Here is a 17796-nt window from a genome sequence, read left to right as displayed (position 1 = left end):
CAGTGGCCCCAGCTCCAGCATTTGCCGGGTATGAAAATGGGAAACCACAGAAAACCATCTTCAGTGTTGCCCATAGTGGGATTCATACACCATTCCGCGAATGCAGGCTAACAGCTATGCGACCCTAACCGCACGGTCAACTCGCTCAGTAGGTAAACAATTTGAAAGGGAATCTTACCACATGGGCAACAGCCCTAAATAGAGATCAATACTGACTGACTGATATATATATATAATAGGAAAGTGATGGAGACCAGCGACTTACCATGTAAGTATGCGTGGATAGAGCACATACAAATAAACACATTGGTTTAAAATTTTTGGCTGCAGCCTTCATCAATGGAGAAAAGAGTAAGAATGGTAATGGTCATTGTTGATAAGTAGACACTGATGGACAACGGCTTTATATGGCTGCCAAAATAACAAATATATATAGTTCACTAATCACATTGTGGGCAAACATTACTGTTAGTTTTAACACCTCTAGAAGGGCCATAGCCCCTTCTTCAACTTGTAACAAATGCTGATGATTATTAAAAATGACAGGTTAGATTCTTGTTAACTGGAAAGCGCTGTTATTGACAAGGTTAGGTTAGAGGTCAGTTGGATTGTGCAGTGATCTTAATACGTATTATTGTCAGTGTCAAAATTTCTAACAGGGAGGGAGGGCTTATTTTTCAGGTATAATTTTATCATGGTTTTTTTTTTTCCAGGTAGTTTATAAATTTTATTCAAAATTAGTTTTGACAAACTGATGAACCTAACAGTTATAAATTAACTGAGTTGAAACTAAAAAGAGATGGCTAAAAAATAAAAACTATGATGGTTAGATTACAGTTTGTTACTGGTAGTAATAGTGACTGGTTAGATTCTGGTTTATTGGAAAGCACTGTTAGTGACAGAATTAGGTTAGAACTCAGGTAAGAGAAACCTATGGCTTGCGTAAGGAGTATTGCTACTTGTTGTCAGTCCAGGCAGTGCCCCGTGCCATAGGATGCCTGGGAAGAGGAGTGGAGGTGTACAGGAAGTCAGTGATGTAACTGCACCAGTTACGCATGGTTAAATAATAAAATAGCTGTTTTAAATGGTTGCCAGATACTCTACTAAAAGCATGTGGTCGACATGAAAATCTCAATAGCAATCAATATTATTTATATTGCAAATAACGGCAGGTGCTGTAGATACAAGAGTACAGAACTTGCAGCAGTAGGCAGCTACTTTTGCATAGATTATCTAAATACATTGAACTATTTACCTTTATGGGCTTTGCAGGGAGAGGAGCCAGAAAATTTGTTGGATATGGATAGTTTAACATGGCCATATTAGTGTAAATATCTATCAGCCAGTCCTTAAGAGCAGACACATCACCTTGCTTCTGTAATGGTTTACAGAGCTGCCATGCTGATGACAACCAAGCTCGTCCACCATCTGTGGCAGAAAGTAAAATAAACATATTTCACTGTGCATAACATTTTTCTTTTAGTTGTACTAAGATCACAAAATACCAAGCTTTATCCGTATACCAGGTGTATGCATAAGTCTTTTCAGGTTTCACTAAGAGATGGCGCCAGCACACAGTACGCACTGGATGAGTTTGACACATATGTCAGTTTGTTTGTCTAGCATTAACCTACCAACATACACAAGTTGAGTCCTCCAAACACTAGCGTCTGTGTTGTATCATTCAGTGATCACATCTAGGTTTGTGCCTCAAAAAGAACATTTGTGGCACGCATTGCTTTTCTTATTTAATCAAAAGGAAAAGGCTGTGGAAAGTCAACGTTTGCTAGTAGAAACATATGGTGAACACGCTCCATCAGTTAAAATATGGGAGACATGGTTTCGACAATTTAAACATGGTGATTTCAATGTGAAAGGCAGTGTGCGCTCTGGTAAACCACAAAAGTCCGAAGACAAGCAATTGCAGGCATTACTGGATGAGGACCCAACTCAGACTCAACAGCAATTGGCACAAGCATTAAATGTGTCACAAGAAACAATCAGGAGATGTTTATGAGCAATGGGGAAGATCAATAAACTCGGTAAATGGGTTCCACATGATTTGAATGAACGGTAAGTGGAAAATCGCAAAGTCACTTGTGAAATACTGTTTCAACACCACAAAGGAAAATAATTTCTTTTGCTTGTTGTTTTACGTCGCACCGACACAGATAGATCTTATGGTGACGATGGGACAGGGAAGAACTAGGAGTTGGAAGGAAGCGGCCGTGGCCTTAATTAAGGTACAGCCCCAGCATTTGCCTGGTGTGAAAATGGGAAACCATGGAAAACCATCTTCAGGGCTGCCGACGGTGGGGTTCAAACCTACTATCTCCCGAATACTGGATACTGGCCGCACTTAAGCGACTGCAGCTATCGAGCCCGGTAAAATCATTTCTATGCCAAATTGTGTTGGGTGATGAAAGATGGATTTATTTTGAAAACCCAAAGCAGAGAAAATCGTGGCTGTCATCTAGCGAAGCCGGTCCTTCAACACGAAGGTCAAATCTCTTCGGCAAGAAGACCATGCTTTGTGCCTGGTGGGACCAGAGTGGTATTGTGTATTATGAACACTTGAAGCCTGGCCAAAACATTAATGCATAACGCTATCGCCAACCAATGATTAATTTAAATCATGCATTGATTGAAAGACAAACCAGAATGAGCCGGAAGACATGGCAATGCGCCATCTCCCACAGCAAAACCAGTGAAAATCACCTCGAAATCACTTGGATGGGACATCCTTCTGCACCCGCCTTACTCCTCCGACTGGCGCCATCTGACTATCACCTCTTCGCATCAATGGGGCACACGTTCGAGGAGCAGTACTTCAGCATTTTCGAGGAAATTGGAAAATGGCTTGACGAATGGTTTGCTGCAAAAGACAAGCAGTTTTTCTGGCATGGTATTCATAACTTACCTGAAAGATGGGAGAAGTGTGTAGAAGCCGATGGCCAATATTTTGAATAATCAAAAAATGAATTTCCCTTGAAAATTACGTGTTTTCTTTACCACAAAAACTGGAAAAAACTTATGCATACATCTGGTAAATTAGATTAACCCTTAACAATGGACATGTAGTCTGTGTGACTGTGGCAGAAATATAAACTAGTTCTTTTCCCCATAACACTTTTCTAGCTTAATCAAGTCCGTCACCCATGTTCATCTTGCAGCCATTAGTGTCTCTGTGGCAGTAAGAATAATCAGTTCCATTTTATAGTGGTCCAAGTGGTTTGTAGCAGTCAGCAGTATTGTGTAACAATGAGTCATATGAGGTATATCAACACTTGGCCAAGTAAGTGTTGTGAATTATGAAGACATAAAACAGAGTGGTTTGAAGATGTAAGTCTTGATTGATAAATTTCATTTTTTATTCCGTATTGATAGTCACTATAAGACATAAATGAAAGAAAAGTATTTTATTGTCACATGTAGGACCGGTTTTGAGAGGTCGAAACCGGTCCTACATGTGACAATAAAATAGTATTGATTAGGTGGAAGATGTAAGTGACGTGGAAGAGAAAGACAATGGATGAAATAGGAAGGGATCATATTATCAATACCGAGACAGAAGCCGAGGAAGCTTCACTTCCAGTAACTGAAAATGTACATTCTGAGTTTAACAAAAAGTTTTTAAACTGAAAATTTACTTAGACTCCTTTGTTGGACCTGCAGTCTAGGGATAGAGAGCCTGCCGCTTACACAAAGGTTCAGGTTTGCTCCCGTGTCAGGACAGGTATTTTTTACCTAGATCTGGGGGATAGTTTGAGGTCCACTCAGTCCGTACACGATCAGTCAACATGGTGAGAAAGCTGTTCTAGAAAGATAAAATGAGCAAGAGGAGTCATTGCACTGACCACATGTTGCGACTTAATCTGGAAGCCTTTGAACTGAGCAGTAGTCGCTTGGTAGTCCAAGGCCCATTAAGGCTGTGGTGCAATGGTGTTCATTCTTTTGACTCCTTTCGTTAATATTTTATCCTCCAAAATAATGCTGATCTTAAGTGGTCGATGTCTCGTCCATGTTAGTGTTACATAATCTAAACCGTCTCTTCTTTTTCTACCACTTCTCCCACACCTGTGGGGTCGTGGGTGCGACCTGTATCGCACATGTGTATTTGGCCCTGTTTTACGGTGAATGCCCTTTCTGACGCCAACCCTATGTGGAGGGATGTAATCACTATCGTGTGTGTCTGTGGTGGTTGGTAGTGTAGTGTGTTGTCTGAGTATAAGAGAAAAGTGTTGGGACAAACACAAACACCCAGTCCCCGGGCCAGAAGAATTAATCAGAGGCGATTAAAATTCCTGACCCGGCCGGTAATCGAACCCGGAACCCTCTGACCTGAAGGTCTCAATGCTGACCATTCAGCCAATGAGTTGGGCAATTGAAACTTATCACTCTGCTGAACTTAAAAAGCAGCAGTGAGCTTACGGTGAGCAGAGAGAAAAATAACAGGACGGGTGGAAAGAGTCCAACTATGAATTTAGCAGTGAATGCATAGTTTGTGAACAACAGGGAATTTATACATACCTGTATGTTGGATATTCATTTCTGGGTTGAATGAGTTATGTTATTTGTTCTGAATGCCATCAAATAGTGCAGAAGTATACATTCCTCAAAATAAGTCAAAACGCCAAGCCAAAGTATAGTAAATAAGTTCAGGAGATATAATACAATCTTCATTTGCAAACCACCAAGTAGATTTGAGAGTCAAATAACTGACATCAACAAAAGCAGTTTTCCATACCAGAAATGAAGAACTCTCTTAACACTTTAGAAAAATGTGAAGAAAACAACTGCTCTCCCTTTATCTCAAAACACCAATATTCTCAGTGTACGGCACCTTTCTAGCTGCAATGTTGGTAACTGGCACAGTGTTTCTATGCCGAGAGTGTTGAAGACAATCATACAGTTGAAAGCACTAATTTTTGTGTGTGTTTTTTCACATACTTGGGAGGAGCAGGGGAGTGATGTGAGTTGCACAAGTGGACCCTTCCCTTCCTGATTCGAACAGTTCTTGATGTCTGGAGACCTGTTGTATGAAATTTTTCCAAAATTCAATTTAATTATATTTTTGTGGCTGTACTAAGCCTCCGAATCATTTTGTGAAGACCACATAACAAAATATTCCACTAGAATTTCTTAAAATGAACTAACATTTCCATCTTGTATCTCATATACAGGGTGAATAAAAAATGCCGCACTTCGAGGTTGGCATGTGCTTCCTCATCCCATTGCAAGACAAAAGTTTCCATAGCCAATTCGGATCTGGTGCTGTTGGAAAACAAGTCAAAAACGAGAAGCTGGCAACACTGTCACATCCTGCAACGCATCGGAATGTAATAGAGAAACGTACATCATTCCGCTCTACCGTGCCCTCTGTCGCAGCTCACTGAGTAGACTGCTTATGCCATTCTTATTATTGAGGTTGTCCTCATTTTGCAGTTTTGTTCATGGTATCTTTCACAATGATCGTTGCACGGGTTACATAAACAGTCTTCGTTCGGCTGGTGGAAGTTTTTGGTTTGGCAGAATCTGTGGTGAAATCCATGAGTCACGTAACGTGTAATTACGTACCGTATCTCGTAATTTGCTTGCTTCCACTCTTCCATCATTATGGCGTCCGTGGAGTAGAAATTGGACCAAATAGCATTTCTTTTCTCGTTTAAAGTTTGGCGTGCATTCTCGTAGGGGTTGGTGTTTGGTAGACAAAATTGTGTTTTGATATTGTCAATGAAGTAGTCCTCTTTGGTTAGAACATACATTAACCTTGAAGGGGCTGACTTCCCAATGCCTAGAATTATCTTGAGATATCGGGCCTTGACTTTTTCTATTGTCATCAGGTCACTGAGTGTGAGTTTTTCCCAGGTGATGCTAATCCCATAGGTTGCTATTGGTGATATGGCTGTCCTGAACAGTAGCACTGCTGTACCCAGTGATATTTGTTGAGGTTGTTGAGTGTTGTATATGGCTTTTATTGCTGCGGCTGCTCTTTCTTTGACATGGATATTGTAGGATGTTAGAGTAGTTTGGAGGGTGACTCCAAGGTACTTGAATTTCTGCACTACTTCTAGAGGTTTGTTGTGCATGTTTATTGTATTTTTAGGTCCATGTTTTCCTCCTTTCCTGAAGGTCATTTGTTTAGTTTTGTTGTGGTTTATTTGCAAACCATTTCTTTCTGCCCATGATGTGAGCCTGTTGAGGACCTCTTGGAGCTCTTCTGTGTTTTATGAGCCTACTGCCATATCATCTGCGTATGTATAAGCAATGTTGAGGTATCTATGATTATTTCTGTGATGTCTGCTTCATGATGTTGAATAAAATTGGGCTGATTGGATCATCTTGTAGGACTCCGTTTGTTTGGGTAATGTTTTTGGATAGGTTTATGTTGTCTGATATTTGGACATAGTTATATTTGAGGATATTTGAGATTATAATTGCTATCGAATGTGTAGCTCCTATTAGGTAATCGAGTTTCCGGACGAGTGTTGCTCTATCAACAAGGTCAAAAGCCTTACGATAGTCTACGAAGACTACAAAATATTTCTTTCCTGGATGCCTCAATGTATCTTGGACTTGTTCTATTAGGTATTTTACGGCATGTAGTGTGATTCTTCCCTTTCGGAAGCCGAATTGATTTCCTGGTATCTGGCAGTCTATTTCTTCTGCAAGCCTGATTGTTAAGATTTTCATGAAAATTTTGAATGATGTATTTTCGAGGGCTATACCTCGATATGAATCAGGATTGTCAGTTTCTCCTTTCTTAAACATCATTTTGATTGTTGACAATCTCCATTGCTTTGGAATTTCCCCAGTGTGCATGTGTTGAATAGTTCTACCCAGTAGTCTAGCATGACTACTTTCAGGTGTTCTGTGCAGATGCTGTCTGGGCTGGGGGCCTTTCCATTTTTTACTGCTGTTATTGCATTATATATTGCCTGATTATGGGGATGTGATTTCCTGTCATTGTTACTGGAGTTAATTCAAAAGCTGTTGATTGGTGTTGGAGGTTGAGAATGCTTTTGAAATGGTTTTTCCCACGACTCCATAGAGGTGTTATTTGTTGCTGAAGTTTTTGGTTTCCTAAGCACTAGGAAAGGGTCATTTTGGGCGTTTGCAGCACGTCTCCTGGCGTCTTCCTCAATGTACTCTGTTCTTGTTTTCTTGATTATTGATTTATATTTCCTTCTTTGTTCAGCGTATTGGGCCACGTGACTCGGGTTTGATGTGTTCTTCGCTCGATGTAGTGCCAGCAGGGTCTTTTTCCGTTCATTGTAACAGTCTTTATTGAACCATGGTTGTGATCTCCTTACTTTTGTGTGAGTTTGGCATGATTGAAGGGTTCTTGTACACATTTCCACTGCTTCAGTTAGTTCATGTCATTGAACTAATAGCCTTGCTTTATCTATTTCATCACCGATATGTCTTAGTTTCTCTGGGTCTAATTTCTTGGATATTTTCTTCGTTGGTTGTATTGGTAATTGATCTTTATGAGTAATTTCAAAGACTGTCGAGATTGGTATATGTTTCCTAATTGGGGCTGTGGCTGAAGTCCATAATGCTTTCTGACTGAATTTTTTAGTGTCTGTACCTCTGTAAAAGACTAAATCTATGGCGCTGGTTCCATTCGATGCTATACGTTTTCATGTAGGGACTATTAACAAGAACATAGCCGGCTTCTTCCAGTGCCTCTTTAATCAATTCTGTTCTGATGGTTGGTTTGTCTATTCTTGCATTTAGGTCACCTGTGAAGATTACTCTATCATCTGTTCGCATTTGTGACAAGGCCTCTGTTATTCTTTCGATTGTGTCCTCTGTTGACTGTGGTTGAACATACATGCCAATGATTGATAGTAGGTGGACCAGATGAAAACATGGATTGAGAACACTCTCAAAATGATAGTTAATATTACAGAAACAGGTGATTATCTTAAGAATGAGAAGAAAGAAGATACTAAAAGCGGTAAGCGATCTGAGAAACTCCTTTGATATATTAACTAATGTAGTGAAGGACAAGAACAACGAAATGATTGATTCTGAAAGCAAGGTTATGAAATACCAAAGAAAAGACGTATCAGAGGGAGAAGACAGTTTGATTCTGAGACAACTAGCACCATCTGATGGCCACAACCAAGAACCTGCAAGTAACTCCAACTGGCAGCTACTCCCAATCTAGCGGCCACACACATGCAGGAGAAGGTAGCTCGACCTCGGAACAAATAGCTTCATCTCCTGGCCACAACCAAGAACGTACAAACAGCAACAACAATCAGCTTCACCCATCTGACCGCAGAATGCAAAGCTCGCATTTATGTGCACGGACAACCCTGCTCATTCAGCAAAACAAAGCCGTGAGTAATGAAACTAAGGATCTAGCGGATTCAAAAGAAACCATAAGATATATGATGGACTTCATAACGAATGAAATAAATAAAATTATTGAAGAAAAAAATTACGCAGACCCTGAATAGGAATGCAGTGCATACTCACAAGGATAATGAAGAACTCAATAACAAAACAGATGGAAGAGATAACGATCATAACTATAGAAGAGAAACAGAATGGACAACTGTAATAAATAAAAGAATCACACAAACCATCAGAGGGACAAGGGTTCAAGAAGATGATCTACAAGCTGTTGACAAAATGGCATGGCTTTACCTAGGCAATCTGAAAGGAAATGCAACAGAAGAGAAGGTTAAGAAGTACCTAAAAACCAAACCAAAGCCCATGGCACTACAGCCCTTGAAGGATGTTGGCCTACCAAGCGACCGCTGCTCAGCCCGAAGGCCTGCAGATTACGAGGTGTTGCGTGGTCAGCACGGCAAATCCTCTCGGCTGTTATTCTTGGTTTTCTAGACCGGGGCCGCTATCTCACCGTCAAATAGCTCCTCAATTCTAATCACGTAGGCTGAGTGAACCTCAAACCAGCCCTCAGGTCCAGGTAAAAATCCCTGACCTGGCCGGGAATCGAACCCGGGGCCTCCGGGTGATAGGCAGGCAAGCTACCCCCTACACCACGGGGCCGGCAAAGAAGTACCTAGAGAAAAATGGAATTAAAGATAATATCCATTGCGAAGAACTTCACACACAAAGTGAAAACAAGGCCTTCAAAATAGGTTTCCCTTTCAAATTCCTTGAAGATGCTGTACAACCGGAATTCTGGCCAAATAGAACAATCGTAAGAAGATTTCGTTTTCGAAGAGCAAACCGTGCTGAAGGAGGAGAACTACAATAAATATACACATATGCTCCTATGGAACATTCAAGGTATAAAAAACGCTCTGCCTCTCTTTCCAATAGACACATTAAGCAACTACAATGCCATTATACTGACAGAAACATTTTTAACACAGGATTTCAACATTCAAGGATATTACGGAATTCATTCATTTGCCCGTCAGACCACAGGAAGACCAGCAGGAGGGGTCTCCATCTTTCTCAAACCAAACTTAGGGAAAATAAAACAAATAATAAAAGAAGAAAACACAATTATCGTAAAGACCAACCTACTGCTGGGTTATCAAACCTACATGCACCATGGAGCTACGGCTCGAATCTACGTCAGGTTGTTTTTTCTTTTGTGTGTGTAACGTCAGGTCCCTAGTTCCCGTTGTGTAACTGTGTTTGTAAGCATGACATCCTGTTCTCACATGACAATTGTCGAACACATAACAATTTTGATCCATTCAACTGAATGCATGAGTCGACTAACCACGCAGTGCACAACCATAACTGATCCTGTCAAATGCACGTAGGGCAGCTTGCTGATGGAGTTCACATACAGCGAATACGTCGATATGCTTTTAGTGTTGGGTGCATCCGATAACCAAGCTTCTGCTGCTGCTCGTGAGTATGCAGCACGGTACCCTCATAGGCGCCATCCCCATAAGAATGTTTCTTGTCGTCTTGAGTAACGCCTGCGGGAAACCGGTAATCTTCGTCCACAAGTACTGAACATAGGTCGTCCAAGGACTAGACGTATTCCACAAACAGAGGACAACATTCTTGAAGCCGTTCACCAATCACCTCGGCAAAGTACCCGTGATATTGCAAGGTAGTTCGAGGTATCTCACATGCTGGTTGTTAACGTACTGCACGACGTAAAATTGCATCCATATCGCTACACGTTAACTCAACACCAGCGGCCAGAAGACTGCATTCAACGAGTATAGTTCTGTGATGATGTAGAAGTTGATTCCCATAGGGAACCTAAAATATTTGTCCTGAACGAGTAAATTTACCAATATAATGGTCCGTTATTGGACATTATAAATTTTCCAGCTAACTCATTCTTGGTTGCCTGCGTTTCGCCCTCGTGTGCTAAATTAGGCTCGTCAGTTGGGACTTAGCACACCACGCAAGACGCAAGGCTAGTGCATACCGTGGAGGCCACTGCATAGGCTATTTGAAGCCACCAGCAGTGCCAATGCACTATGAGAGCTATGTCTCATTTCCAAAAATAGATGCCTGCCTGGGCATCAAATGCAGTGGCCTCCACGGTATGCACTAGCCTTGTGTCTTGGGTGGTGTGCTAAGTCCCAACTGACGAGCCTAACTTAGCACATGAGGGCGAAACGCAGGCAACCAAGAATGAGTTAGCTGGAAAATTTATAATGTCCAATAACGGACCATTATATTGGTATTATAAATTTACTCATTCAGGACAAATATTTTAGGTTCCCTATGGGAATCAACTTCTACATCATTTGATGGCCAGGCAGGCATCTATTTTTGGAAATGAGAGATAGCTCTCATAGTGCATTGGCACTGCTGGTGGCTTCAAATAGCCTATGCAGTGGCCTCCACGGTATGCACTAGCCTTGCGTCTTGGGTTGTGTGCTAAGTCCCAACTGACGAGCCTAACTTAGCACACGAGGGCGAAACGCAGGCAACCAAGAATGAGTTAGCTGGAAAATTTATAATGTCCAATAACGGACCATTATATTGGTATTATAAATTTACTCTTTCAGGACAAATATTTTAGGTTCCGTATGGGAATCAACTTCTACATCATTTGATGGCTAGGCAGGCATCTATTTTTGGAAATGAGACATAGCTCTCATAGTGCATTGGCACTGCTGGTGGCTTCAAATAGCCTATGCAGTGGCCTCCACGGTATGCACTAGCCTTGCGTCTTGGGTGGTGTGTTAAGTCCCAACTGACGAGCCTAACTTAGCACACGAGGGCGAAATGCAGGCAACCAAGAATGAGTCAGCTGGAAAATTTATAATGTCCAATAATGGACCATTATATTGGTATTATAGTTCTGTGAATCGTTTTTGCAACAAGTTGAAGATAACGAATATTTTATAAATTTGATATGGAATGACAAATGTAGTTGCACTCGGGAAAGTATTTTCAACCATCACAACAGCCAGTATTGGTCAGACCACAACCCACATGTCACCCGTGAACGTCGCTTTCAGTCACGCTTTGGCATAAACCTGTGGGCTGGAATCGTGGGAGAAGTGCTTTTAGGCCCTTACCTATTGCTGGACAAGTTGAATGCACCCCGCTATCGTATGTTTCTGGGCAATACTTTGCCTGGCGCTTTACAAAACGTTCCACTTGGTGTTCGGCGACAGCTATGGTTTCAGCATGATGGTGCACCCCCACACTTTGGAATGACTGCACGTAACTGGTTAAATAAAGCGTTTCCAGGGAAATGGATTGGTCATGGAAGTCCAATGTTCTGGCCTCCACGTTCCCCAGACCTTAATCCACTAGATTTTTATTTGTGGGAACACTTACAGGAACATGTTTATAGTACTCCACCCATGGATGTACAAGACCTAATAGCTCGCGTGCATGCTGCACCGGCAGTGGTAGATGCAGGTTTATTGCGTAGGGTCCAGCAAAGTATGCTCCAGCGAGTGGCGAAGTGTATGCAAATGCAAGGTGGTCGCTTTGAACATCTACTGTGAAGTGAACATTGCTCGTAAGTGTACGTACCGGCTCTGTGAAGATAAGACTGGACATCACATGAACACAATGGAATTAGTGTGCGTAGCATAATGGGCAATCCAGTGTAGCCTACCTGCTGTACTGTATTGCATTTCCATGTATCGCATTGGATAGAGACGATGTTACTGTATCTACTAGTATGTTCTACGTATTGGCTTTATTTGTGGCATGGACAAAACAAAGTGGTCGTTTACGTCTGTAAGAAGTTCATGTAATGTTTGAATGTTTAAATAACGGTAACTGTAATGGTAAGACAGAACATAGCTCTGATGATATGCAAGTGGTAATTTCATCCAAGTTTACGTAAGTCTGTTGACATATCTGTAACGGAAAATTTTATTTTGTAAGAATATGCTGAATGGTTTAAAAGTTGAATAAACTGACATTGAAGGATCAGCACTTACCCTCTTATTCCTGGCTGTATTTACGCTAGTGCACTCAGCTGTTACACGACTGCTTGTCATTCTACCTGCGCTCCTCGTGTTGTATATGTGTCTCCGTATCAGCGTGGCATTGGGAGGGGAGGTAACAGAGGGCGGCGTTCTAGCGAATGACGTGATTTGTGGAGGGGAATGTTCAGAAGTAATGTAAGGGGAGGTTTGTGTATTCGTAGATTGACTCTTATTATTATCTGGGATAAAACTGTTTGTACATTTTGTGCTATAGAGTTTGAATATTTGCATTGATTTCTGTATTTGTTCTATTAATCGGTTTTTGATTTCTATTTCATCATTCAGGTTTTTATCTCTATTGAAGTGTTTGGCTAGGTAGATATGTATGTTCTCCAGCTCATTCACTAATTTTCCTTTATCAACCTTTCTGATTATTTTAAAATATTTTTCTATTGTAGTAAAATGGTGTCCTTTTTCTTGCATATGATTACTCATAGCGAAAAATTTGTTATGTTTAGCAGCATTTACATGTTCTTAAAACTTCTGCCAGTTTGGCCAACGTAAGAAAAACCACAATTGAACAAATCAGCTTATAGATTCCTGAACTTTGGTATTTGTTGTTGCATGAATTTGCACTATTATGGTTGAAAAATATATTTCTATTTGTATGTTGTGTTCTAAATGCAATATTAATTTGCCGTTTCTTGATCGGATTCGTGATATGATATAGTGCTGGGTTGGTGAATGTAAATGTTGCGAATTTTGGTTTTTCAGTTTTGATTGGAATAAGGTCAGTGGCCAGATTCGATTTCACTCTATTAATAATTTTGTTAACAACATATATTTTATAACCATTGACAGAAGCTAAGTCTTTTATGAATTTAATTCCATTCTTTAAACTATTATCAGAAAGTGGCTTTTTGAAGGCTCTATATATCAGACTAAAAAGTGGCTTTTTCTGTGACTTTGGGTGTAGAGAATCTTTCTGATAGCTATTGGAACATAAGATGGTTTTCTATAAATCTGAAAGTCAAATTTATTTTCTGTTCATGTTACTGTAATATCTAAAAAGTTTAACGAATGATTATTTTCACCTTAGTGAATTTTACTCTTTGGTTTAGGTTATTTAAGTAGTTTAATATACTATTGCTGTCACAAAGTTTACTATCTATTTTTTTTTTTGCTAGGGGCTTTACGTCGCGCCGACACAGACAGGTCTTATGGCGACGATGGGATAGGAAAGGCCTAGGAGTTGGATGGAAGCGGCCGTGGCCTTAATTAAGGTACAACCCCAGCATTTGCCTGGTGTGAAAATGGGAAACCACGGAAAACCATTTTCAGGGCTGCCGATAGTGGGATTCGAACCTACTATCTCCCGGATGCAAGCTCACAGCTGCGTGCCTCTACGCGCACGGCCAACTCGCCCGGTTTACTATCTATTAAAACAAAGGTATCGTCTACATATCTCAACCACAAACGTAGTTTTTATTTTGCTGTGCTCTAGATGATCCATGTAAATATTGGCTAAAATTCCAGATATGAGTTCTCCCATCCCCAAACACATCTGTTTATAAATTTTATTGTTGAATGTGAAATAATTGTTGTTTAAAACAAAATTTAATAGATCTATAAACTCTTCTATTTCGCATGTACTTATCTTGCCCTGTTTGGTTAGATTAGACTTGATGATTTCAACGGTTTCTTTAATAGGTATGCTTGGATACATATTAGTTATATCATAGGAGCAAATCCTGTGATGCGATTGTAAGCTGAAACTATTTAATTTTTCGCAAAATTCAATTGAACTACTGATCGTGGAATTGCTGTTAAATTTGTAATGTTTCTTTAAAAATTGGTGTAAGAACTTTGAGATTTTATAAGTAGGACTTGCTCTACTATTGATTATTCGTCAAAGAAGCATATTTGTTTAATGGATTTTAGGTAGAGCTTTAGCCATTGGTAATTTGGGATTCATATTGATCATTTTTTATACTCTTGTTCGTTAATTAGAAAACTGGCATTTTTAAGTATTTTCTTTAAGTTCTTCTGAATTTTATTTATAGGGTCTTGGTTAGTTATTACATACCATAATTATTATCCAAAAAATGCTTCTGTTTTGTTAATGTAATCATGTTTGTTTAAAAGAATTTTAGTTTCACCTTTGTCTGCTTTAGTTACCATTACATTGCTATTCTTAATTTTGGTTCTTAAACTATTGATTTTTTGGATAGAGTAGAATCTGAATTGTTAATTAGTTCTACAACTAAGGTAGGAAACTCCTTTTATAATACCATACCTAGTATCATTTTGTAAATCTATTGGTACTTGTCCTACATCGACTCTGCTTCTGCTATTGTAGTTACCAAGTCTTCCATTATGTGTGGGTTCGGCCAGTTGAATTTAGGTCCTTTATTGAGTAAACTTTTCTGTTCTCAATGAAAGTAGTGCTAGACAAATTTATCGTAGTGGGTACATTTTTTAAAGCTGGAGTGGATTTATTTATTCTTGTCGGCTGATCCCTCAAGTTTAATTTACGTTCATTCAAATGGAAAAGTTTGTTTCCTAAAGTCTTTCGTTTCTTATCTAGTATGTCAAAAAGCTTCTCTCTAGCATACAGTTGGATTGAACCCCATTCTAAAGGGGATAACTGCTGAGAAATTTCTAAATATGTGCAGTATAGTTGTAGGTTCAAAAACGATTTTTTTCTGTAATGCATTTTGATTTCGTCCTTTAGCCATATTTCATTCACCTTGCTTTGTGAGTGTACTAAGTAATGTGTTGATAAATTACGTCTTTGTTTAGGCTTTACAAATTTTGGTATAAGTTTGTCTTTTAAACATATCTTCAAAAACCTATTGGTACTTGTCCTACGTCGACTCTGCTTCTGCTATTGTAGTTATCAAGATCTTTCGAGATCTTACCTATTTTAACCTTGAGATTTATGAATCCGTTCTTAATGTTTAACTTAGCCTGGTTGGCCATTACATTGCAAGAGACTATCCTCATTTTTTCCGTATTGAAAGTCTGTTAAAAGGAGAACCATAAAACTTAGATTTCCACCTATTCAATACATTCAAAGCAATTATAAAATTAGGATCTCATCCTTATTTTATTGCTTAATTGTTAAAACATAGGACATGTTTCGTTCATATTTTGAACATCTTCAGCTATAAATCTTCGTACAAGGTTAAACTGATAACACTGCTCTAGAATTTACACTAATGGTTTGCAATTAACAAACTTATCCATAATGAATTAAAAAACTCTTAAAATATAAAGCATTTACATATTACGTCGTCTTATTGAAAATAATATGACAATTTATTGAGTTTAACCTTAAAACCTTATTCTAATATTTAAAATACAATGCCTTTAGTTAGTCTCTATATAAATACATTTACAATCTATTAAATTGCTGAATGTCATAAAATAATTTGTTGTATACACATTAAAACATTTTTTACAACTGGACGTAAACTTTTTCATATGTTGTACCATATGGAATTGAAATCTTAATACACTCTCAAAACAGCCAAGTTTAGGCGTGAATATTATTCTTTTCGTCATAAAATTGACAAAACTAATGCGCTCTGTTGATTACTGGTTATGAATTTTGTCCTACTTTAAATATTTAATGTCAAAATTTGTCGAATTTGCAAATTGCTCGTAGTTTTAACCAGTGTAGGGCAATCCTATAGACGTAAGCAGGGACTCAGTCAAATAGTGACAGACAAGCTTTGATGATATGCAAGTGGTAATTTCATCCAAGTTTACGTAAGTAAGTCTGTTGACATATCTGTAACGGAATTTTTTTCGTATGAATATGCTGAATGGTTTAAAAGTTGTGTCATACATACGACATTGTAACTGGTGTAAAACCTTCAATTATTACGACTAATATATTTTAATTATAGTTTATTTAATGATAAATTATCTTTTATTACATGTTAAACATGACTAGTACATGGTTTTCCTGTAAATATGTAGTATAAAATTGTATAACCTCAAATACATATTGTGTATAAGCTTAACCTAAAAATCCATATAGTCGAAAGTGGTAGAAAATTCTATAATGTTCGCATGTTAGACTTATTGTACTATAATTTGGTATAATAAAGGGCTCTGGAAACTTACTGTAAGGTTTTATTATCCAGATACATGTAGAGACATTACGAATGTTGTAGATATTTCCATGTACATTTGTAAATAGTTAAGGAACGTTCGAGTGCCCATTCGACTAGCTGGTCGATCGATGTTTCGAGTGTGTTCCATTAGAATGTTGTAAGAACTATTCCAGAAGTCGATCATTCTAGATGGTTGATCGAGTAGTATAAATATCGAGCTGTCAGTCAGTGAGACAGTCTGAGTATTGGACTCGAGTGAGTGAGGCGGTGAATTCAAGAGAGGGCAAGTCAGAGTTGTCGATATCTGTACTGGTCAGAATTTACTTCAGGGTACTCCGCTATTGAGTGTTGTATATAGTGTCATTTGCGACTGTGTATAATTGTGTGTTGTGCCGTACAGTGTAAATAAAGTAATTTATATAAGGAAGTGAACGTGTTCTCGTGTGATATTTATTTATGTAAAATAAAATCGCAACGTAGAACGATAGTTGAATAAACTAACATTGAAGGATCAGCATTTACCCCTCTTATTCCTGGCTGTATTTATGCTAGTGCACTCAGCTGTTACACGACTGCTTGTCATTCTACCTGCGCTCCTCGTGTTGTATATGTGTCTCCGCATCTGCGGGGCATTGGGAGGGGAGGTAACAGAGGGCGGCGTTCTAGCGAATGACGTGATTTGTGGAGGGGAATATTCAGAAGTTATGTAAGGGAAGATTTATGTATTCGTAGATTGACTCATTATTTTCCGGAATAAAATTGCTTGTAAATTTTGTGCTATCGAGTTTGAATATTTGTATTAATTTCGGTATTTGTTCTGTTAATGGGTTTTTGGTTTCTATTTCATCGTTCAGGTTTTTATTATTGTTGAAATGTTGGGCTAGGTAGATATGTATGTTCTCCAGCTCATTCATTAATTTTCCTTTATCGACTTTTCTGATTATTTTAAAATCATTTTCTATTGTAGTAAAATGGTGTCCTTTTTCTTGCATATGATTACTCATAGCGGAAAATTTGTTACGTTTAGCAGTATTTACATTTTCTTACATACTTACGTAAACTTGGAGGAAATTACCACTTGCATACCATCAAAGCTTGTCTGTCACCATTTGACTGAGTCCCTGCTTACGTCTATAGGATTGCCCTACACTGGTTAAAACTACAAGCAATTTGCGAATTCGACAAATTTCGACGTTAAATATTTAGAGTAGGACAAAATTCATAACCTGTAATCAACATGTCGCATTGGTTTTGTCAATTTTATGATGAAAATAATAATATTCATGCCTGAACTCAGCTGTTTTGAGAGTGTA

General features: G+C 38.8%; 1 protein-coding gene across 2 annotated transcripts in view; it reads right to left on the bottom strand.

The window, feature by feature from the left end:
• Positions 1-17796, bottom strand: part of LOC136867135 (lysosomal Pro-X carboxypeptidase) — a 143591-nt gene that overhangs the window by 25999 nt on the left and 99796 nt on the right. For both annotated transcript variants that reach the window (XM_068227033.1, XM_068227034.1), the window contains one exon: positions 1256-1428. In XM_068227033.1, the coding sequence (XP_068083134.1) occupies positions 1256-1428 (173 nt within the window). The remainder of the gene's footprint in view (positions 1-1255; positions 1429-17796) is intronic.

This window comes from Anabrus simplex, chromosome 3, assembly GCF_040414725.1.
Source record: "Anabrus simplex isolate iqAnaSimp1 chromosome 3, ASM4041472v1, whole genome shotgun sequence".
NCBI classification, from domain to species: Eukaryota; Metazoa; Arthropoda; class Insecta; order Orthoptera; family Tettigoniidae; genus Anabrus; species Anabrus simplex.
The sequence above is the reverse complement of the archived record's forward strand: the minus strand, read 5'-3'. Positions and strand labels throughout refer to the sequence as shown.